Source organism: Onychostoma macrolepis, chromosome 12 (genome assembly GCF_012432095.1).
Source record: "Onychostoma macrolepis isolate SWU-2019 chromosome 12, ASM1243209v1, whole genome shotgun sequence".
Classification (NCBI taxonomy): domain Eukaryota; kingdom Metazoa; phylum Chordata; class Actinopteri; order Cypriniformes; family Cyprinidae; genus Onychostoma; species Onychostoma macrolepis.
This window is the reverse complement of record NC_081166.1, coordinates 24,720,507-24,745,855: the sequence shown is the minus strand read 5'-3', so window position 1 is coordinate 24,745,855 and position 25,349 is coordinate 24,720,507. Positions and strand designations below refer to the sequence as shown.

Genomic DNA, 25,349 nt, shown 5'->3' with positions numbered 1-25,349 from the left:
TGGGTGGAGAGCGGAGCATTTGAATCGCGCAGACGCGTGCAGAACACAAAACTGACGGGAGCAGCTCTGGAGGAAAATTGACGGGATCTAAAAAATTCAGATGACACGCAGCTCATTTCTCCGTCACTGTAAGTTACCGAAAACACATGAAAACACGAAACACACGGTAGACGTGCGTTTGTGCGGCAGAGTGGCTCTCTCTCGCGCTGTATGACGTGACGGACAACTAGTTGTCCAGTCCTGTTCCGTTCACACAGCGCATGTGTTCCGAGAATGCGGTTATGAGTCCTGAAAATTTATGGGTGCGACTTCGGTTACAGAATACGGTTGTCACACCCGTAAATAACCGAACTGTGTGTGAACGTAACCGTATTAAGGAATCAAATACAGGACTGACAACCGTATTCTGCTGCTGTGTGAACGTGGCCTATGAGACACAATTCAAACCATTAACATATTTTTTCACCTCGAACAAATTTAAAAGATTTCTGTCTTGGTAATAAATAACCAAATAACTATCACAGTCACTATACTTTAATATGAGTCTTGCACCATCTAAGTAGTTTAGTAACATCCGTGGAACGCATTCATTTGGCAGTGAAGTCTGCTGTTATAGCAGAAATTTGTTATGAAATTTGGACCTGCTGATTTAACTCAGTGATCAGGCCAGAGAAACACTGCAGCTTCATTCTGTTCCCATGATCCTTGGCCAAATTCAGCATTAGGAACACTGTTGGCCTCAGCAGAACTCAATATGGTTTGACAAAATGAGCAATCTGACTATAACTCATGCAATAACTTTATTGCTCCAGGTATTTAATAACTTTGATACTCTCAAATATAAAGTTATGGCTTAAAGAGATGATATTATCACTTTAATTTTACTGCAACATTCCCTCAGTGAGAAAAATATGAAATATGTACAGAATATTCAAAGCTAATCAGTTCCCATATTTTGGTCAAATCATTCAGAATATATATATTTTAAATAAAATAAATAAATAAAGGGAATCAAATGCAAAACAATCTGCATTACCACAAGAAGATAAAGGGGCACATGGTTTGGGTGGGCTGAATTACCTCTAGTTAAAGCGATAGTTCACCCAAAAATGAAAATTCTGTCATTAATTACTCACCCTCATGTCGTTCCAAACCTGCATGACCTTCATTCATCTTCCGAACACAAATTAAGATATTTTTGATGAAATCCGAGAGCTTTCTGACCGTAGTACCCTTGCTATCTATGGAGAGTCATGGATTTGTCATGGAGAGGCTCTTGGATTTAAAAAATATATATATATCTCCATTTGTGTTCCGAAGATGAACAAAGGTCTTATGGGTTTGGAACAACATGAGGGTGAATAATTAATGACAGATTTTTCATTTTTGGGTGAACTATCCCTTTAAGGTCTCAGGTGGTTTTCCACAGGTCTTCTGTTACCTTTGCTATGAAAACTGCATTTCCATAAGCCTGGGAAACCCAGAACGCATTAAAACTCTCTAGTATTTCTCCAGATGCTCATTGGTCTCTCAACTGTGAGGAAAGTATCAGGTTCCTCGGATATCAGAGAGCCTGGGAAACTGAATGCTTGAGGCCAAGTTCCGTTGTGCCTGCCGCTGGACATTCCAACTAGGATTACAGGATCAAAATCTGGAAAGCCACAGTTTGTTGGGGATGTTTTACCGTTACCCTAACAAAAGAGTGTAAAATACTGGTTGGAAGGTGCAGAAATGCTGGAAATGTGGGACCAGCTGCCAAGTTATCAAGGCACAACTTTTTCTCCCATTGTCTTTACCTGCCATTCTGCTTGTAACGTAATTCCTCAGAAAGGCATGACTCCAGACAAAGACGCCTATGATATACTCCACAGCGAGAGGTTGGTAGTACTTCCCCCAGTGAGACACACTGCATATTCTGCTTTGTGGCTGAACCCTCCATTGTTGCCGGGGCAGAAAGAGGGCCCTGAATGACAGGTATTGATCATCTCTCCAGAATAATGTCTGAAAATGCATCAGATGATTAACTTCTGCATCGTATTTATGTCATATGCCATCGATTAACATCAAAGACATCCTTTGTCTGTATCAGGTGGGACGAGATACAAACGATTGTTAAGTCATTTTCCAGTGCAATATCCTGTCTAAAGACATGAAGAACTCAACTCTAAGACTGACCATCATCATTGTCCTGGTCATCTACTAAATTTCATTTGCAAGAAATGCAAAGAATCTTTGGCATCTTCAGTGTTACTACTCCCAAATGGTTTGATTTACCAAGAAATTTTGAGTAAATTTTTTGACCAGCAAGGTTTCAAGATTATCTCACACACATTTGGAGAGGATCTGATGAACTCTGTAGGGAATGGTATGCTTTTAACAAAATTCAAAATGGTGGAACTATTTGGCACTATTGCTGACCTCAATTATGTCCCAAACTTGCCAGGTAAGTTCAAAGTATTGTTCCAATGACACACATCAAATTTCCTTTTCTATGCAATAGCACTGGCAAAATCTGGAGGACATGGCATAACCCAAAAATGTATGAAGTTATGAAGCCTAGATCTTGTGCTTAGATGATGCCTAGATGATGTGTACTAGTTAACCTAATTGGACTCTGTAGATTTAGGATTTGGACGTTAGTTTTATTTTCTTGATTTAGCCCTACAGCAATTGTTGGACAAGTGTCTCCTCGTAAGCAAGTTACATTTCTGATTCAAATACCAATATGTATCCTGATTAGTGCCTGAAAATGCAGAATCTCTGAATAATTTCAAGCAATGATGACTGAATACGTATTTACTGCCACTGCACATTCAGCTTGTTTCTAGTCTGAAAGTCAGATGTGACAGGAACTACATTACAAGTTCAAAAAAGAATTACCTCTTGTTCCAAAGTCAATCTTATTTTCAAAGTCTTTTCAAAGAGTCTTTACAGCTGCTACCCTTTTCAGAGATGTATGACTTCCGACAGATGCAAAGCTTCACTGTCATTTTATGCTAATATTACATATGCAAGCTGGAAATCCAACTAAAAGCATGAAATGTGTTCAAATGTGAAGCTCTACAGTCAATGGTGAATAGAGAAGACAGATATGGCAGATATGAGCTACAGAGGATCTGCCATTAGAATTCATTTTCCAAAGTGTTGAAATATGATTCATCCTCTGTAGGATGAACTAAAAGGAAGAGATGCACGGCATTTGAGAACATGAAGATAAAGAGACTCATTCTTTGGGTCTGCTGGCATAACGGTGCATTTTCCATTATGTCTCGAGATCAAGTATGAAGTTCTTTGAGACTGCTCAATAAGAAAGTAGGTTATGCTGTGTTCTCAAGACAATTAAGACATTGATCAATCTTGTTGTTCCAACTAAATTTGGGTTGTGAGAGTCTTTGACAGGCATCTTTGACTGTGTAGTATGTGTGGCATTTGTGGAAGCCCAACACTTCCTGTGCTTTCCGTATCACCGGATGGCTGGGACTTGCCAAGGCTCACTTCCTGAATGATTCTCCAATTAGATTGGAAGATCCAGATTAGCTTTCAGCTACACTGTAAATGTCAACCTTGCACGGGGTCATGTTGAGGTTCAGAGGAAGTCATTTAACCCCAAGGGTTTCTTTTGAGTCCTGTTTACAGTAGCCCAATAGCACAATCTTGACATAATGATCATTTCACAGCAATGACAATCTTATTTCAAAATAGTGACCCTGACTTTAGTTACAAACACCATGCTGAAAACAGGGTATCAAATCAAATGACTTTGACAATGAAGAACCTCTCCTGTTTGGTTCTTCTAAAGTCCCGACTTATTTTTTCTTTACAGAATTTCATTTTTTTAAAGAATAATGTAGCCATTGACAAGGCTATTGGTGGATTTTGGAATAAATAAGGTAAATATCTGGGCCAGGCACTGTTGGCTTGTTGGTCTATGATTCTTGCTTTGGGTGTGAAAGTTCCTGGGTTCAAATCCTGCTGTCAGTTTGTTCTGCTGTTCTGGAGAGTGTTGATTTGACATATGCTGCCATAACCGTGAAAGCGTAACACGAGTTGAGGTCAAGGATTTATCATGTTCCAGTGGCACTTTACAGAATGTTGCATGCACCAGGGCAGTGCGTCATTCAGAATTGAATTGGAGAACGCCTTTATATAGACAGACAGACAGACAGACAGATAGATAGATAGATAGATAGATAGATAGATAGATAGATAGATAGATAAGAATAGAAGAGAGAAAACTAGATTTATGGTTATGTATTAGTTAAGTGCCTGTGGAAGAGGTGTCCTCAGCCATATTTTGAAAGTTATGATGGTCTCAGCAAATTGAGCATGTTCACCACAGAAGGCTGCAGGGCTACTGTCAACGACAAATGCAGGTACCAAAAGGAGATATATTGGCTCCAAAACCATTGAGCTTCCTATGTAGGCAGGATATTAAGGCATCAAAGGCACACTCCTGATGCGAAGGCTAATTTGCTGCCTTCTATGACTCCTTCTTCTGGCCAAATTCTAAGGCAGTATCGCCAAGGCTAAGTGCTAAAGCCAAACTCTACTAAAATCAATTGTGAGTGGAGTCTCCAGTGAAGTACATATGAGATGCACTGTTTCTATAATACACTATATAGCTACATTTACATGCACCCAAATAATTGGTTTATAATCGGATTGATGTATCAATTGAACTGAAAGCCTTCATGTAAACACCTCAATCAATCCGACTGAGCTGTATCCAAATAAAAATTTCATCCGGTTTGAAATAGACCTGAATTAATCCAATCAAAAGCGGGAAAAATGTAAGCATTTAAATGCCTGAACCCGACTATTTCCTTAATCAGATTCCAAAATACCTTGCACACATTTTCATTATGTGTATGTTTACATATGGTTTATGTAATTCCAATGTGCATATGTTTATATATGTCTCAGGTCTTACAAACTGGTCAGTGGAGGAGACTTCCTATTTACTAAATACTTGTATTTACTAAATACCTCTTGACTTATGTAAAAAACAGCAAAATACTGTACTTATAGAGATACTTATAGAAATTAATGTACTTATACTGTAGTTTGAACTACAGATAAACAAAGATGTAAATCAGATTGCAAAATTTCTGTTCATATAAAATAAAATGGGACTGGATTCATTCAAACTGATTAAAATTAGTGCATGAATAGAAAACATACCTCTAGATGGAATGTTTAACACCAAACCATGAACCAAACCAACCTACTAGGTGACTTTTTGTTTTAAGACAAAAAGTTAAAGCGTGATTCTTTAAAAAAAAAAAAAATAGTTTGAAATAATGTCAACTAATAGCTCCAACAAAAGCTTAATTTTGCTGCTGCCTGCACATTCAAAATTGATCACTTAGGGTTCCATTTCTGTTAGGATGCTGCCTTAGAAGACAGCTGTCTACGTAGGCAGTACACAGCAAGTCAGCTCACTAGAGCCGTTATTTAAACAAGTATTTAAAATTACAGTAAGGCAACAAGTACAGCACAGCAACAGCAGTGATGCTGCCACAAACATTTGCAATGGAAATGCTAAATATAAAATACAGACGGTCCTTGTGTGATCAGTAGGGATTCCCAGCTCAGTCATCTAAACGGCAGCTTCCTCCGTTCCTCAGCAGGCCTTCGGTTGCCATGGCGACACCCATTACACACACCTGCCAATGATTCAGGTTCCCTAGTGCCCAGACAGCTTTCTGTCTCTCTCTCTCTCTCTCTCTCGAGACGCATGCTTATTCACAGCCACTGACCCAAAAACTCCCCCCATGGTTTACTGTTGGGGTCTCCTTGACTCGGGAGAAATGAAAAGGAAATGACACGTGAAAGTCTCAATCCATCGGCCACTAAAGAAAGCATCTTTCAACTCTCGTGGATAACGTGAGCTAGCAACTAATCTAACACACACTCTCTTAGCCTGTCTCCGGCTCTCTCTGTTCCTCTGATTATGATCTGGATCAGTACCGCACGGCCATTTTCTCTCCACCAACATGTGGGGAGGAGCGACCAGCCATGTTGACTGTCTGAAATTGAAATTAAAATGATATCGCTATATCTGAATTACAGTTACTGATAGCCAGAGAAAGATAGTGACAAAGGCTTTGTTCATATTGCACATCCAATTTTTCAAATCCACACTGTCATGATGCAAGTGATGAAATCTGATTTGACAGCGTTGTCTATATATATGTTACATTCAAATTGGCAAACAGAAACTGATAAAGCAAAGCTGCTAACGATATAATATGTGAACAAATGTGATTTTATTTTCTCCTGATCAGGTTCAGCTCATTACCCAGAAGACTATCCATCCAAAGCTGCTGTATTTGTATTCTAGCAAGGCATTTATCAAGACAAAACATCTCTAACTGTTGTTTTCTCATCTTTTGTTTCTTCAAATCAGTGGTAAAGAATAATAGTCATTGACAGGGACGAGTCTAACCAGAAAATGAGCTATGACAAACCTGCACGCTGTCTGATTTCCTGCTCTATTGAGCTCTAACAATACAACCAACACACAAAGACAAACCCCTGCGATGGTTCATGTCCTCTGTGTCGCCCTGAACACCAATTAATCTTTAAATGGACCCATTCAACCCCCATATGCTCTGGGGATTCTGGGTAACCCCATTGGATAGGATAATAAAAAAAGTGTTAATTTGTAAGCGTTAATTGTAATTTTATTGCACTGTTGGCGCCAAGTTTTAAAGAACAATAAAATGGAAATGATGTTTTTAAATGTAATTTTTACACAGTGAAAGTCAATGGGGCTCAAAAGCAATGGACTCCATTGACATTTATTTTGTGTGGACAAAATAAATGATATATGATAAATACAAGAGTAAATAAAGACAAAAATTTTCCACTATCCCATTAAACATTTTGCTATACCATTTATACCATGTTTATATCATGTTTATATATGTAAGATTGATGAAAACATGAAGTAAAACAACAATACAAAGCAGGATGAGTCCCAAACAAGTCAGGCAGAGGAAGAACTCATTATTAAAGGGAGTTTATTTTAGTTTAGTTTAGTTATATCGAAGCCTGAAGTGAAACTAAAGTGCAGTAATAGATGTATATATCTTTCATTTGCAAAAAAACAAAAAAAACAAATACTGGATTATACACATATAATGAGTTTCCACATTGTTATTTAAATCTTTAAAAATATCAAAATATTATTTCAGTTTAATTTCCAAGGAACTTCCAATATTGAATACTGTGATAATGTAATATAAAAATAATATTTTACTCACATTTCCTACAACCAATGAGCATTCTAACATATTGTACTGTAACAAACAAGGTCAAATATATATATTTACAAATATAAATATATACATTTTCTTTACATTCCCAGTGTGCATAGCAACAGGTTGGGGCAGCATAAAGAGACCAAGAGAGACGGCTCTGTCAGTGCGATTGCCAAACATTCACACACACACACACACACACACACACACATTTCACTTCTGATTAGAATGACTTTAGAATGACTTTCTTTGAATTTATTAAATGCTGCCTTTGAATCACTATGTGAAAGCAGCGACTGCACCTGTTACACTGGACGAAAGGGAATTCCTCAAATTCTCCGAAACATTTAAAGCAAACACTTGTAAAGCCAGCAGAGCTGACCCGTAGCTAGTACCACCCAGCGCTGACTCAGATACAGCTCCTGCCAATGCATCTGAATGGCTGCAATTAAGCAGATTATACTGCTCGTGTAGAGAATAGACGGAGTGGGTGGAGGGAAAGAGAAAGAGAGAGAGACAGACAGAGAAAACATCTGTGCAGAGTAAGTATACAAAAGAACGGAACTGAATTGAAATATGTGTATAACACTAGTCTTCATATCTTAGTCATTATAAAAGAAAAATATAAAATACATAAATACAAATAAAATTTTAAAAAGGTTGTGTAAAATCTAAATAATCAGCTTAAAATGACTGTTTAATATAGCAGAATCAACATGATGACATCAGGTTACACAAACAAAAAAAGTCATTTTATAAACGGTCAGGTCAGATCAGCTCTTGTAAGAAACAATGACATTTTCCACTTTTTTATGGAGCAATGGTTGCGCATATACAGATAATTTGATGAAATATGCATGACTTTTCATTTATTTTTTTTCAATAATCAAAATCAAGTCCTGTAAAAAACTCCATAATCAGCGTCTAGGTTGGTTTCCCCCTGAAAGTGTACTGTCAAACACCTTCAAAACAAAACCATGCCACCCTGTGAACACACCCCTTCAGACGCTCTAGAACAAAAGAGAAGCTTCCTCCAGATCCCCGTCTAGTGCTTTTCAACATCAACAACCACCATTAACCCTTCCAAATGCCATAAAAGGAGGATTTAAACAAGCCCTGAGCGTTAAACTGAAAAGCTCTGTATGTTTAAGAAGCTTTCTTGTTACCTTTTTGCCCTTCTTCTTGCGTAGCGCTTGCTTGCCGGTCCCTTTTTCCTTGGCGTCTTCGCTCATCTTATACAAAAGATCCTTTCATTTAATCCAACATTGAGAGAGCAGTGATGATGAGAACTACAGAAAAGTCCATGAGAAGCGAGTCGCTCTAATACCTGCTGCCCTCCTGTTTTCGATTGTCAACACGCACTCAAAGAACTCGGTCCAAACAGCACTTGAGCGCTTTGGGTGGTTTGGTTGGTGCCAGCTCCTACACACGCTACAGGTCACTGTGAGGGAGACGGGGGAGGAGAAATCACTGGAGCTTTTATTGGAGTGGGTTGAGAGATCGGTGGGCTGGTTCTTCTGACCCAGCTGCCCACCTCTCCCTGACCAACACAGTTGGGTCTACTGATTCACTGGTGCTCCTCGCACAGACTAAATGGTGGTGATGGAGACACAGACTCTTCCCTAGCAGCCAAACATCGAGAGGGAGGGAGAGAGAGAGAGAGAGAGGGGGGGGATTGGAGTGGAGTGGAGAAAGAGGGCGGTGGAGAAGGAGCGCAAAGATGAAGCAATTGCCATGGAGAAACCCCCCTCTACAAATAAGAGGGGTGAACTGAACATAGGCTGGAAGAAATGGTTAATTAATGGTTGATTAACGCCTGCTGATAGAAACTGCACACCCACTGGCTCTGAGCGTGGCCATTAGTGAAATGCCAGTATAAGAAGAGTTCACAGACGAAACCTACCAGGGTCGGGTTACTGGTCAGTAGATGATCTCTTTTACTTCACGCAGCTTCTCGCCGAGATGTAACAAAAAGTGACCATCCACCTTTTCACCGGCCTTGGGAACGCAAGTAATTTTCCCATTCGTTTTCTCCATAAAGTTATTTTTTTTTTAATTCTCAATAAAGAGCTGTAATGATATGATGTAATCCATGCTGTAAGCCATGATGTAATCAGAACTAGAATTACTATATAAGACTGTAATTATCCGGCTGATAATTATTTAGACATTCTGGGTGATAACTGACATAAATGGTCGATAATACAATTCTGAATAAACAAATGATTTTTGTTTTTAGAATTTTACAGTAAATGCTACAACATTTAGGCATCAAAACATAATGTACAATATGAAAATGTATATTTTGAAACAAAAAAGAATTTTTTTTTAAAAATAATAAGTTAATATAAATTATTAATTAAATATGAATTCATTATTAATATTAAGGAATTAATAGTTTTAAATCCTAGGCATTATAACATTATAAAAAAATATATGAAAAATAAATGTTAATTCTGAGACATACGTTTTCTTCTACAGGCAGTTATTAGTAAAATATTAGTAGTAAAATATTAGTAGTATTAAAGACTAACTAGATGGCAGCATGAGTAAAAAGTAAAAATGTAAAAAATAATAAAAAATGAGCAACCATGAATAAATATCCAATATCAACGTTAAAAAATTAAACCACTAATATCGACCAATAATGTTATTTTAGTACCACTGAGGTACTGTTAAATGTTTTTAAATTTTGTTTTCATTTTATTTTTGTTACATTTTTAGTTTTGTCTATATAGTTTTTATTTATTTATTTTCTTTTTTTAATTTTAGCTAATATATCAAGTTCAACTAAATGAAAATGAGAAATGCTGCCTTGTGGACTAGCTGAAATAAGATAGATTTAATGTTTTTTGTATTTTATTTTATTTCAGTTAAAGTTGATTTCAAGTAATGAACTTCTTTTTTACGGTTTTTATTTTAGTTAACCACAACCAATATATTGTGCATCCTTAATATAAAACTGACTGACAGCAATGTTTTTTGTTTTTTTTCTTTGATTGTTTGTCCCATTTTACTTTTCACAATAATAATATTGGTAGATTAAAGATTATGTAAAAAAAAATGTTGAAATCACACTGACTTGTGGCTTCTACAGATGCATTGATTATTGCTCCATAACCTCTGAGTCTAAGGTCAGATTTCTCTATAGAAAAATAACTGGGATTTTTACTTTCGGACCCCAACTGTTGTGCTGTATTAACACCAGCAGTGATTCAGTGAATGAAGGAAAGCACTTGGTTGGAGAGTCTGTGCAATGCCTCTGGCCAGAGAACAATAAACTGGAGAGTTTACTCAACCTCCAGAGAGGAACCAGCATAGAAGCTACTAAAGCATGATGAGATCCAATTTTCCAGTTGCACAGCATGTGATAAGAAGTTAAAAAATATGGAGATGTGGAGAAAGTACATTGTGGGTTGTTTACATGGCTCAACATTATGCTTCAACATCACTTACATTATCAAAATGCTGGTGCACTTTAAAAAAAAAAAAAAAACAGTCACAGTCATTTGAACAATGCTGTACAATTACCTACTCGTCGTCACTGTGTCTCCTCTGAGTGCAGTGCCATTTACTATTCACCAACACCACAAATGTGTTCTGAACCAATAACAATGGATTCATTCTCTGGGAGTGAGATTGCAACAGGGCGCTACAGCAACTGTCTGCTCTTTCTGGTTTGTGGTCCCCATTTCTATTAATATTAACTGAGAGCTGAGTGGTTATGTAGCTGTATGTCCATTATGGTTTAAAATGAAAACAGGTATATCAAACAGAAGCCTCTCTAGTCTGTCCTCTGCTGGCCAATGAGTGTCGTGACATAAACAATACCACCCTGTTCTTTACACAGAGAACAGAGATATATTGAGATCCTTCTGTTAGGATCAAATGTGTGTCTGCATTATATTTGGCATCATGATATTGAATTTAAAAACCCACTTCTGTCATTTATTGTTTGATATGTACGTATGTCATCATATAAAGAAAAGGAAAGCTACCGAAGTACAATTCATGCATTCAATGAATTCAAAAAGAATTAATTCATCATCAAAAATAGAAGCAAATAAGCAGCCGCCAAACCTACGGAGTCTCACTAACTTGCAGCTGTACTAGTAGCTGCAGTGCAGTGCTAGCCTGACTATGTCAGACTTCGCACTTCCGCTCAATTTCAGTTCGCTTCTGTACTCTGTCTGATATAGCAGACCATCTCCCAGTTTATCTCCGGCTCCGCAGCAGCCGGGCCAATCAACGAACAGAGGGCGGGCTGAGAGCCGTGACGTAGACGCTAAGCGCCGAATTTAAGATTGTAGTTTAGGTGAGGGAAATCTAAAACGACAGCAGACATGGAGACACGGGATGCTATTCGCTCTGTTGTGGAGAATATTCCCGGCATTTGCCAACTGAAGCCCGAACAAGAAGAGTGTTTGGTTCACATTTTGAACGGAGGTGATGTGGCCCTACTCCCGACAGGTTTTGGGAAAAGTTTAATTTATCAACTGTTACCGATCGTCAGCAAGAAACTGGGGAGGCCAAAGTTCGGCAAGGCGATAATTGTGGATGCGTAGATTTACTTCACATAATCTGCAAAAGTCGTTCACAGCCATCTTCACTCCGGTATTTCGCTCGATGGTTTTGTTTTCACCGCATACCTGTGTTTACAGCGGACGTTCGAGGTGGCTGAGCCGGCTAATAATATACGTCATAACCAACCGTTATGTGATTGGCTTACGGGTACACCAATGATTTTAAACTTCAGACAAGCGCCCGCCCACGAGAAAGTAAACGCTTGTCAATTATGCCCTTCCAGACTCTGTCTACGAGGCTACCAGGCTAGTGCAGTGCAGTGCCTTAATTCAATCTGGCAGCAGAAGCACAGCTTCACACCTAACACAAGGCGGCAAAACCCAGACTTACTGAACCCTGCTAACCTCCTTTTATACTGTTTCAATAGGACATGAGCTTCCATTACATGAATCTTATAATAAAATGATTGCTGAAAGGATAATAAACAGGTTATTAGAGATAAACCATTATATGCTAAAAGGAATGTTCAAGGTTCAAAACAGGTTACACTCTACTGACAGTGTGTGACATGCCAACAGTTAATACTAACAATCATTTCAGTTCATCAGTGCAGAGAATGCCACTAGTATAAACTCTAAAATTCATACAGTTTCAAAATAAACAATATATCAGTTACCATATCAGGTAATTATAATTATTAATATTAGAGATTTATTACTTTATTGATGTGTTGGATATTCAATTGTGCATGCTCATTGTTTTCTGTTTTAACATTTAGATAACCTTTGCCGTCTGATGCTCAAAAATAATAATTTAACACAATGTTAAACATAATCTTAAGCAAATCTCAAGATGAATACATTTTTCATACAGTGCATTAATGTTGTTGTCACGATCACCAGCTGGAGTGCCCATGGAGTGCTCCACCAGTGGGCACTCCATCCCTGAATTTTATCATTCACCCAGGACTCCATTTCCCATAATTCTTTGCCTGGACTCATCTGCACTCATCATCAATTGCTGTCACCTGTCTCTCATTACCTCATTAGTCTCAATATAAGAATGGCACACACACACACACACACACACACACACACACACACACACACACACACACACACACACACACACACACACACACACACACACACACACACACACACACACACACACACACACACACACACACACACACACACACACACACACACACACACACACACACACACACACACACACACACACACACACACACACACACACACACACACACTGCTGTTGATTTTAAAGGTGCTGTATGTAGGATTGACACCTAGCGGTTGAACTAGATATTGCAGTCCAAATTCAAAATATTGGAGACGGTTTTTTTCATCCGGCCCCTCCTCCTCAGACTTGATGCACAAGCAGGTTGCCTGATTAACGACACCAACAGAAACGGGCGCACATAACGATGAATACAATTAAATACGCTGTGTTTTCCGCCAACTGGCAACCCGGGGTGCCAAAATACAATTGGGTAAACTGGCAGTGGGCGGGTTTCACAAACCATAACAAACACAGACATTCTGGGCTGGAATGCATATTTTCAAAGGAGAATAACTGACTGTAGCATTGTTTTTCAGATAAACAAGTATGTTAACTTAGCATGTTTCTTAAATATCTGCAAACATATTATGGTATTTTTATGCTTCAGTAGAGTCAAAATCCTACATACAGCACCTTTAAGCCTGTAATGTTTTCCCAGTTTCCGTGTTCCCTTGTTTCCTTGCCTTGCCTACGTGTGTTTGATCTTGGACTGTTTCTGTGTTTTGATTGTTTGCTGCCTACCCTGACCATACGCCTGTTTGTTGGATTACTCTCTTGGATTATCCATGGATGTTATTGTTTGCTGGTGATCTGACCACGACATTTTTTAAAAATAAAGCTAGCATTCAGATCCACAACTCCGGTGTCGCAACTCCTACGTTACAGTTGTGATACCTAAATTTACATTTAAAATGACTGATTTTAGTTTATTTATGAAAAATGCCAAAGAATTTTAATCTTGGTCATCTATCGGTTATCTGTCATAACAATTATCTTGTTGGTAATGGTATCAGCAATAATTAGTGCATCCCTAGTGTTTAATTTGAACCTAAAATCTTAAAGCTGTTTTTATTCAAGTTAAAAAGTTCCATTTAATGTGACTAGATAAGGTTACACCAACACAAGTTATTTTTAAGATGAAAGTCAGTGAATGGGTGCCGTCAGAATGAAACTTCAAACAACTGATAAAAAAAACAAAAACATCACAATCCACAATCCAATCCAAGTGATCCATATTTCTTTACATCTTTGTTTAGAACTCTTTTTGCTTGTAAACAATGCTTGATCTGTGCATATTTCTCTACTTATTCAGACTAGATGATCAGTTTCATTAGAGAAAGCTATATTTTGGAGAAAGGAATGCTGGAAGCAATGGTTTAAAGTTAAAAACATCTTAATGATGGATTTGTTTATTACAAACATGTAGCCTTTTACTTCATTTGAATTACTTGTGGATTATTGTGATATTCTGATGAAGAAACAAACTACATTTTGGATGGGCGAATAAATTTGCAGATAATTTTCTTTTCCTTTAATAGTGTTGTAGCAAAAAAAAGTTCAGCTTTAAAATCTCAGGATCATTTGCACCCTTGACTTCCAGTGAAAGAGCATTATATGGATTCAGGGTTGAGCAGTAATCAACAGAATGTCAAAGATGATGTGCATAGATTAAACTTGTTTTGAATTCTTGAACATTCCAAATCACTATCATTCACACAGGACATGTTATTGCATTCAAGCTAGATAGAGCGCAACGGAATGAAACAAACGTACAGGAGGGATCTCAAGATGTGTTTCTTAAATTACACGGTACATTAAAAATTCAATGCTAAAAAAAACACTGTACACCACCAACATCCTGACATGTACACTTACAAAAGGCAAAAGCTGACAAAAAGATATGAGCCACATAAAACTGCATATCATGACATTATGATGGAGAAAAAAAATAAACATAAAAAAGGCTCGTCAATGTTCAGCGCTATGTTAACAGAAAAAGTGTCAATCTCCCTGTTTTGGTCTTCATTTATTGTAGTAGTGTTTTTATATATCGCACCACTCTGTGAACTTGGTTCTACCGACATATGAAACTGCTTTCTAGAAAAGTATTTTTGTCCTGATGCAATACTCTTGTAAACTACATCACCTGTAAGATCAGTGACAATTTATTAAAGGTGCAGTAGGAGATCTCGGAAAATGCTAACTTTAGCCTGATAGCACTGAAAGCGAACATCCCACCCTCCCTGCAATCACCGTCCAAAGCCACACCCCCTGAACGCACATACGCTCAAAAAGCAGAATATCAGAGACAACATTAAATTACTACATCAACGATTTCCAATTACAGTCCTCGCACCCTCCCTGCTCTGCACATTTTATATGTATATCTTATCACGTCCAACGTTTGTTCTATTCAACCGTAAGTCATAAGTGCCCTGCGAAGTGGACATCACCAGATATTCCGCCATGATTCCAGTTAAAAGCGAGCGTATATGTTCCATACAAAGGGCATTAAAGTGTGCGAGACATGAATTTAAATTGTATTTATTTACAGAGGTATATTATGTCACAGTTTCGTCTGTGTGTGAAGACGTTGCGCAGTGCAAATCCGTGAGTGAATGTTCCGAAGTGAAATAAACTTCAATGGATTTTCCCTGCTCAGGGAGTAGGGAGCAATAAACCCTGTGCAGGGAGCATGTCAATCGAACACAGTTCATGCACGTAGCTCTCTTCTAACGAGCTGGTTATCTGATTCACATACCTGCAAACTCACAAGAGGTCAAAAAGGTGACATAGTTCGGAATGTAAACCTTGTAGGCGGGTCTGGGGGCATCCCCCCCAGAAACAAATTTTTGACAATTTAACATGTAAATGAAGCGTTCTGGTGCACTCTGACAACAAAATAAAGGAAAAAGACAACATATGCTTCAAGGAAAAAAGCACATTTATACCACAAACTTTTTGGACAGTGCAACTCTCTTGTCATTGGTGTTCATACTTCTCTTTGTGAGCAGTGGAGTAATTTATTTTTGCAAATTTTAATGTTCACATTAGAGTGCGCATACTATCAACAAACTCCATCTTTTCATTGCAGAGGAAACAGAAGATGCATCTGAAGTGGCATTAGATGTATTTACACAGACTGTTTGATGAAGCTGAGGTGCCATAAATGCTTACATCACAAAATTTCAAATGCATAAATAATTTTATAAGATTAATGTTTTAAATATTTTTGAACACACAAGTACCACCAGAAGATGGCGGTAAATTACTGTTTTAATGAGCGAGTCATTAGTCCTTCATTCAAACGGCTGGTTCATTTAAAAACGAGGCAAGTGACTACTGTCTTTATGAACTTTGTGTCAGCTTAACTCACAATGAAGAAATTCCACACCAACGACATGTTTATATGCGGATGTGAGTGTAGTGTGCCGTCAAAACGGACCATCTGTGAGATGAGGTGTGTTCGATTTGAGGCAGCACCGCGCAGTCCAATCGGACATCAAAGTACCGCGAGAGCGATTCGAAAGCATGTGGAGCCATCTGCTCTCTGTAGCTCTCGCAGTGCTTTGATGTCATACAGTGATCGGTCTGTGCATTGCTGAGAAAGGGACTTTGGTCGAACACACTCCTGTCTACGAGCTTCCAATTTCTCTCTCTCCGCCCAGGAAGATCGGGTTGTTGATGTTTGTCTGCCATTCTCGCTGTCTGCAATAGCGTACGTGAACGCGCTGATGACGTATCCTGTCTGCGCGAACAGGGTGCGCAGAGGTATGCAAATACATACGTTGACAGGCAGGTAGGGAAGCCAATTAAAACGCTCGGACCGAGCGTTTTGATTGGACGAACATTTCTTGGTCCTACCCCTTCCACAGAATATATTAATACAGATAATTACATTTAGACCACTTAACATAATGATTGCTATCGGGATGTGAAGAGACTTTCAACCAGCATAACAAAAAATGTTTCTGAAGACAAACCTATTGCACCTTTAAATAAGCAAGAAACTAGCAAATCACTGAAGGCAGCGCTTGAAAAAATGAATGAAGCAGCTCTTTTGCTAAAAGCTTTGTCTGACTGATTTTTCCAGCTATTACAGTTTTTGAGCATACAGTATAAAACTTCTTGTCTGACTGTGCAAACAAATGCAGCAAATCAAATCAAATGACAGGACAGCATTAAGCTTTTGTTCACGCTTGCAAATAAATTATTTTGCACTGTCATTTTACTATAATTGTACAACTAATTCAATCTGATTTTTTTTTTTTCAGGCAGTGTAGTCAATATCTGATTGGAAAAAAATGGTACTAATCAGATCTGACCACTCGGATTAAAGTAACCGTAGATTAATTGTATTTCAGACACTGATGCAGTTTGGATCAAGTTTGTTGACTTTTTTTCTCAAGTATGTTTTCATTTAAATATTGCTTCACGTTTCACCTTAAAGTTCACCCAAAAATCAAAAATCTGTCATCATTTAATCACCCTTGTGTTGTTCCAAAACTGCATGACTCAGGGTTATTATCATTTATTAAACTAAAACTATAAGGCCACATAAAACAGTTTGAAATATACATTAAATGAAATTAAATAAAATACTTTAAAAAATAATAATTATTATTATTATTATTATTATTATTATATATATATAAAATGTGATTTAGAACTATACTGTAATATTATAAAATAAAACTAAACTATATATTATAAAATGATGAGACTAAAATAACAATTTTTTGGTGAACTAAAACTTTAAGTCAAAAAGAATGATTAATAAGTTTAAAATGAATGTGGATAGTAGCTCAGATAATTTGGTTTGAGAAGAATTGGATGAGAAATATTTACTGAGAACTCATGTTGTTGAGAACTCTTCTGAAACTCTAGAAAAGACACATGAATTCACTGAAGAGTAAAAGCAAAAACAATTGAGATTTAAGAGCTTCCATTCATGATTTTTCTTTCAGCTACACGTTCCTCCAGGGTGTGGAGTGAGTGATCTGTGTTGAGTGTTGATCACACACCTCTTATCGTGCCGGAAAACCTTGAACTCCATAAAAAACTAGAGCAACATATTGAACGTGCCGAGCTCAAAGCTTTACCTAACAAAACAGAGGAGTGCTGGACAGTTTGCAGCTCCTCACATGTCAAATTCCACACGTTTCTATGTGGAATGTCACATCCCAGCTGCAAACTAACAAAATCCTGCATTATCCAGTAGTGAAAGTCAGGATTTTTGATCGTACTTAACAAAAAAACACAACAAAAATCAACAAATCCAAGGCAGATTTGAGCTGAGCTCTAGAAACACTGCACTAGGCTACAAGTATTTGAAGTGTGTGTGCAGCTAAAACTCTGGAATGAATCATCGAAGTGACAAGCAAAGCCGTTAATCGCGTAATTTGTTTTGACAAGGTAACTGCATAACAACATGCCATTATGCTTTGAAATAAAGCTACTGATAAGCAAAAATCCCAATGTCCTGTGCATGACTAAACATGTCTGTGCTATCTGTCATTAGCAGTTCACCATCTCCCACAGTCCTCTGGGAACACTTTTTTCTATCACAGCTATCAGAAATCTTTGATCTGTTTAATTACACTCTCCACACCTCACTACAAATATCTGAGTTGAGGATTAACTTCAATTAGAAATCTGTAAATATGCAACAGAAGTAGTAAATATTACCTGGAGTATAACTTTTCAATCTAAGAAGTATGTACAATAGCATGTTTATTTTTGCAGGTGTAGAAACTGGTATAGAGAATTGTGAAATTTTATTATTATTATAACCTTCCCTAGAAGGTTAGTGACCTTGTAGACGTTACATAGTTATGGTTTGGATTAAAGCCACAGTGTTTGTGTAAGGTGTGTAACACAAACAAGAATCAGTGAGTTAGACAGCCAGAAGGAGTTTGGCAAGAGTCGGTTCCCATGCTTCAAAAATTACTTGATTTTGTTTTATATTTTGTTATTAATACCTGCAGTTTGTATTAAGGAAGAGAGCTTACACAACATTAAACAACAGGATTTCAGAATGTCTTTGCAGCAGCTCAGGAAATCAGAAAATGACATGCTGCGTCATATATAATCAGATCAGACTAAAGGGAAGAGAATTTGATTTCACCGGCTGGCGCCGAGGAGAATCATATGTCATACAAACTGCCTATCTTCACATTAACTGATTTGCATTCATCAATCTACAGTGACTTATTATGTCTTCATGAATTATATTTAGGCTTTTATCTCATGACTAGCCAGATTTATACATTACAGTACAGTGAAAGATTTTGTAGTTCAGTAAAATCAGCAGAAAACATACCACACTTTCTGTACTAAATAAGTTAGTTAAATATATTAACTAAATAATGAAGAAACGTTCATATTGTTGTCATTAAATTTAACTGAGCTATTTTTGGTTTTCCTAAGCATGCACAAGGCTCATTTTTATTCTCGTCGTTGTTGTTGTTGTATCCTGGGAGGATGGGCAAATTACAAGTGTGATGGATATCTCATATTGCAAAAAAATAAATAAACTTGTTGTTGCACAATAAAGGCAGCAAGGATTCAGTTCTCATGCCTGTGCTATTCGAAAAAAAAAATATCAAAGTCCCTTTTCCAGTCATGAAAGTACAGCTCCTACCAGCTTGAATGAGGGAAGACTGAAAACAGTTTGTCAGTAGTATGTTTTACATTCAATACATTTCAAGTCAGGATTAAAACAGCTGAAAGTTTTTGAAAAATGTGATTGGCCTATTTAAAGCTACAGTCCATAACTTTTTTTTGTGTTCATAATTTACAAAACTTATATAATAAGTGAGTGCATCATTTGAGTACACCTACTGTATAATAAGTTTTTATAATCTGACTATTTTAGACTGGTTCTGGTAGGAACTGCTGCGAAGTAGCCCAGTACCTGTGTGACTCATCATAGACATAAACACAGAGAAATAGCTCCGGCTACAATATTCATCCCCAAGACACATGCAGTTCTGTTTATTACTTCCGCTAGAGTGCCAAAAGTTACGAACTGCAGCTTTAACACTGTGTCTACTCTGGACGCGACAGTTGTTGTGCCGCGCCGCATCCAGGTGTAACTGTGAAACAGGATTTCCACTCATCTCTCAGAAATGTAATTGCATCTTGGAGCTGTAAAGTGAGATAACAGCCATTATATTGAGGGCTAAAACTTTATTAAACCGGCCGTGCCTTATCTTTTATCTCTGAAAGTGTTTCAGATGATACAGCAACATGATTCCATAACCGTAAGATTTACTCAATAGTCTGTGAGTTCAAATTTGCACACACACAAAAAAAAATGTTAATCTGAGTATACCAGTCAAAAGTTTGGAATCATTAATATTTTTTAGAGACAGTTTACTCAAAAATGAAAATTCTATCCTCATTTACTCATCCCCAAGTTGTTTCCAAAACTTTACGATTTTTTTTCAGCTGTTGAACACAAAAGGAGATATTTTGAAGAATGTCGGTAACCAAAAAGTTGACATAGCCATTAGCTGTGTTTCCATCACCCTCTTTTTATGCGCATTTTGAAGCATCGCATCAGAAACGAGTGATAGAAATGCCAAATTTCGAAGAGAAATCCCTTAATTGGCAAAAACGTTTTTACGCTAGCTTGAGGTGGTTTTTTACTTGTGTGAAAAAGGGTTAATGCAAATAATATGAGATGGAAACACATTTTGCGAATAAATTCTGCATGAGCTTTTAAAAAAGTCATGTGAACAGCATCTGAAATGTTGTTACGGTCATTCTGAAATGCCTGAGCAAAGTCTTTCGTCAAAGTATTTCTGTATAATTGCCTCCCAGAACGGTCTTACACAACTGTGTTCCCAAACAGCTGGCATTCACCTCCGAAAGCACTGACCACATTTATTGTGTTTCATCTGCTCGCTCTGAGGCGCAAGTAATTTATTACTTTTGAAAATTATTATATTCAGTGGTTTCTCCTCCTTTTCTTAGTGATATTTAGTACCAGTTATCAGGAAGTGATGATTTTGTTCTCTTTGACTCGATGGATGGAAACGGTGCTTATTCGCAAATGTTTTATGTGATACTCCAATTCTGTGCACAAGTTAAATTCCCAACTTATGATGCAAACCCAGCTATTAACTTCCATAGTATGGAGGGGGAAAAAACAATAATATGGAAGGCGATAGGTTCTGTAAACATTTTTAAAAAAATCCAAATTCCAAATGTTCAACCAGTGTGAATAATTGTTAAAACGGTGCTTGATAAAAGTAATAACTTTAACGTTGACCAGCACTCAAGTATTGTTTTTCGCTGTACAATGGACTATTCTGAAAGAGGAAGAAATGTGACACCACGTTTGAGTTTCAACAAAGATGTTGTGATACTGAGGTCATCAGTTCAGGCATTACTTAACGCATGACCTCATAATGTACAGTAACCTCTGCCATCAGTCGTGACAGCAAGTAATTGAACATTTCTCATGTTGTTGATGATGTCAAAGCGGTGCTGTCACTGTATACCCTGCCTGTGGTGGAAAAATACATTTGTTGTCCATAAAAAAAAAAACAAATACATCAACTCACACAAGATGCAGTAATTCTGAGACATCTAAAGACTTAATTTACCACAATTAAAATGGATGTATGGCCATACAACACCGGCCTTTTTTAATTCAGACAAGGATTAAATAGAGTATTACAAAAGCAAGCAGTCGCCTCACTGAAGGTGTGTCAGGTTTGTAATGTGCCTTCTAGCCATGTACTCATATGACTGTACATGTAGGCTGAACTCCAAAAAATGCACCTCTGTCCCCTGAGGTCACATCAAGCCCAGCCACACCGCTGCTTCAAGCTTTTGGCTTCCACTATCAACACCCTAATCTGCTTATTATGGCCACACCTCTGAGGTCTGGGCGGCTCACACTGAAGCATGAAGATTTATGGGAAAAGAGATTAGACGTGACAATTGGAAAGCTATATTGCACACGCTTTTTTAACACTTCAAAGCATCTAGCAAAGGTTCTTAAGCCCCATTCACACTAGCAGCAACTGCATGTTAATGTGGTCGCTAGTGGGCGTTCCCACTACTGGTTGCCTTGACAACGAATCAGGTTTCTTGCTGCTAAGTACAAACATTTTTGGAGGCAAAAGACTAAATATCATTTAGACTGAATAAATATTATATAAATATAAAAGTTGAAGGATTCTGAACTTTGTCGCGTCGCTGGACACGCCCCATCTGGTCGCCAACGGTCGCTATCGCTCGCTGTCGCTCGTGTCGCTGGAAATCGCCAACTCTCCATTGAAATGAATGGGATCGTGTCGCTTTGTCGCTGCGTGTCGCTTGTAGTGTGAATGGGGCTTAACGTCGCTGTCACACAAAACTGTCTACAAGAGACAAAATAATAGACGTAGTAATAATAAAAGACCTATTGCATAATAATTTCCCATCATTAGGCTACTATTATAGAGACATAAATTAGGAACATATTAGTTAGTGTTGATGTTTTCTTGATAACACAAAACTAATGCATTAATAATTATAATATATATTTTGATGAATTTTACCAGAAAAAAATCATTGTAATGTACAAACAGCATGTATTTACATTCAAATAAGCAGCAATTAATCTAATGCATAAAGATTTTATGTGAATGTTTTTTTTTTAAATGCAAACTATTAGTGATTCTGATTTTTTAATTTTACTGAACATTAATTATATATCATGTATACAATAAATATATATTACACATAAAAATATTGCTTTATTTAGTTTTATTTTTGCTAAAAAATACTAAATCAAAAACTTAAATAGAATTAATAAAAAACGATTAAAAAAATACTAAAAATAGCAAAAACACACTGATAAAAAGTGACTAAAACTTTATTAAAAATTTAAATGAAAACACAGAATATATTTTTTTTTATGCAAGCTGATCCAAGCCAAAGTGTAATCACTTAAATCATTTAAAAGTTAAAATCTAATAATTAATATATACAAAAGATTTATGATGAAAATCACAATCTTTATGAGTCCATGATTGTATTTACAAGCTGAGAGAGCACTTGAATGTTGCCACAATGTTGTACTGTAATTATTGTACCAGTGGGAAACACCAACATTTAGACGGAGTTGGTAATGTAAATTAAAGCCTTGCTGTGTAAGCAAATTAGTCTTGGTCATAATTTAGATTTAAATGTGAATGTTGACTGTATACTTAGTTTGTATTGAATTAGTATATAATTAAAAAATAGTGATAAAGCTTCTGCAGCAAAACTATATTTCTGGTTAAGAACCACCTTACCTCAAGGTTCAAATATATATTATACTTCCAGAGTCGCATCATACGTTTTTGGGGGTTACAGGCAACAATAACATGCTATTTCTCAGAGTTCTTAATTAATATTTACATTTTTTTAATTCATATTTTTATTTTGTTTTCCACTTGAATGTGTGGATATGTTAAAAAAAAAAAAAAAAAAAATTCTGGCTAATTAGCACCAAGTGCAAATGCTTCAACACATTAGCTGCATTTGATCCATCTGTTATGAAGTGAAAACAGAACTGTGTAATGGCAGAAGGCTGTGAGGTATGAAGATGCTGTTTTGTCATTAACACACATCTGCCAGTAAAACTCCACCTCATTCTGCCTGCATGAACCTGCCCTTCCCATGGATTGACTTTCTGAAAGAATGATAACGCAAATATTAAGTTTAGATCTAAAACCACTGTACAATAGAAACATAATTTGAAGACTTATGAAAACAAACGGTACTCAACTGAATGAAGGTGTTTATGATCTGTTTGTCTGAGGGGTTGTATGTTACGAAGTGCTCGAGTTGCTAATGAATTTATATAACACACTTATCAAAGCTGACATTTGGCTTATTAGCATTGGCTAACTGCAATGTGCAGTGCACAAATTACGTGGGAAATTCAATTACAATAAGATGACTCTCTGTTGCCATGAATATGTCAATCAACAGAACAGCCCATCTATGTTCTTGGCAGATACAAAGGACCTTGTAAAGAGCACAAACATTGTGGGGCAAGTTCAACAGAAGCATTAGTGATATGTCAGCACAAGACAATAAATTGAAAATTCTTGCCAAAACTGAAAAAAAGAAGACATTTGTTAAACATCAGCTCCAATGGCGTAGATGGTAAGCGTGCATTTTTTGACGCAATTGAACCCGCCTTTTGCCAAACTTTTTTTCTCCCTTTTCAAATCCCATATCACATTGGAAAGGCATTTATTTTCAATAAAAATAAAGGAAATAATCAGAAAGTTGAAAATAAAGTATCGGGTAGGGTTAGGGTAGGTGTAGGGAGGGCTTTATTATTCCAATAAGGTGGCATCCATTTAATAATTTGAATGAAAATTATAATTTACACTCATTGCGTTATTATTGCGTACTGTTTTATAATGTACTACAATACTGAGGTGCAGATAACTGACCTATCGGTAAGCCCCTCCCCTCGAATGCAGACTAGCCAATGGCAGTCGAGTATCAGTTGCACGGGGAGCGGAACTCAGACATCTTTAGGTTTCAGCGTCACAGAGAAACATTGGAAGATCCGAAGCTGGCATCAGTTTTATGGGGTTTATGCTTAAAACGATGTGCCTGGGGTACTTGTAACACTGATTCCAGGCATCCTGGGAGGATGGGCAATATAATTTATTTTATTACATTTCCTGAATCCAAACAAAACAGAGCAAAATGTCCCTAAGTATTCAACCCCAATACAAATGAAGACAAAAACATTCATTTTCTGGTTGTCATACACTCATTAAGTTACAATTTTCATCTGCTCAAGCAGAACGTTAATGTTATTTTGTGCTTTTGCAAGGTCTCTCTGGCTAAAACTTGCTAACGTTAAAGTTAGTGAGTCCATGCTAATGTACAACCTAAATAGCGGACTGTTCTCGCGTCTTGTACACTACAGTGTAGGTCAAAAACACATAAACAAAGGTCTATATTTCAGTGCCTCTGCATATTAAACTGGTTAAATGATCCTGCATGTTGATGACCGACCATAATATGAGACTTCTCCCGCTTGCATTGTGTTCTGTAAACCCTCGCTTCGAGTTACCCACTGTATTTATTTTTAAATATTTTATAAATCCCTCCATGGAATATTTAATTCCCATTTGGTGGCCTTCTGTGTCCAAAATTGTGCAAAAACATCGTGGGACAAGGTTTTCACACTGCAGCTGTCATTGAAAGACAGTGAGCAACTCCTTTTGTTTGTCCGAGGGAGCAACAGTAACTAAGGGGGGGCGGGGCTTACCGATAGGTCAGTTGCCACTATTTGCAATAAGTAGCCTAGTAGCCTATAAATAGCAGAAAATCTTGTTATTTTAACATAGTGTAAATAGAATCCATCGCTATTTGCACTTAGCTGCTGCCTTAATTTTATAATACTTCCAAAACTAACTATACTACTACTAATAATGAAAATAATAATAGTAACAACAAATA

At 37.2% G+C, this 25,349-nt stretch overlaps 2 protein-coding genes across 3 annotated transcripts in view; one reads left to right on the top strand and one right to left on the bottom strand.

Moving 5' to 3' along the window:
• The window catches only part of ank3b (ankyrin 3b), a 198,860-nt gene that overhangs the window by 157,158 nt on the left and 16,353 nt on the right, over positions 1-25,349 (bottom strand). The window contains exon 1 of one of the 2 annotated variants that reach the window (XM_058792981.1): positions 8,432-8,640. The exons of the other annotated variant lie outside the window; for it this stretch is intronic. Coding sequence (XP_058648964.1) covers positions 8,432-8,497 — 66 coding nt within the window. The 5' untranslated portion in view covers positions 8,498-8,640. Of the gene's footprint in view, positions 1-8,431; positions 8,641-25,349 lie in introns of those variants that run through there. 2 annotated transcript variants of the gene reach the window in all.
• The window catches only part of rhobtb1 (Rho related BTB domain containing 1), a 53,154-nt gene continuing 36,784 nt past the window's right edge, over positions 8,980-25,349 (top strand). The window contains exon 1 of the mRNA XM_058793016.1: positions 8,980-9,276. The gene's annotated coding sequence lies outside the window, so the exon portion shown is untranslated. The remainder of the gene's footprint in view (positions 9,277-25,349) is intronic.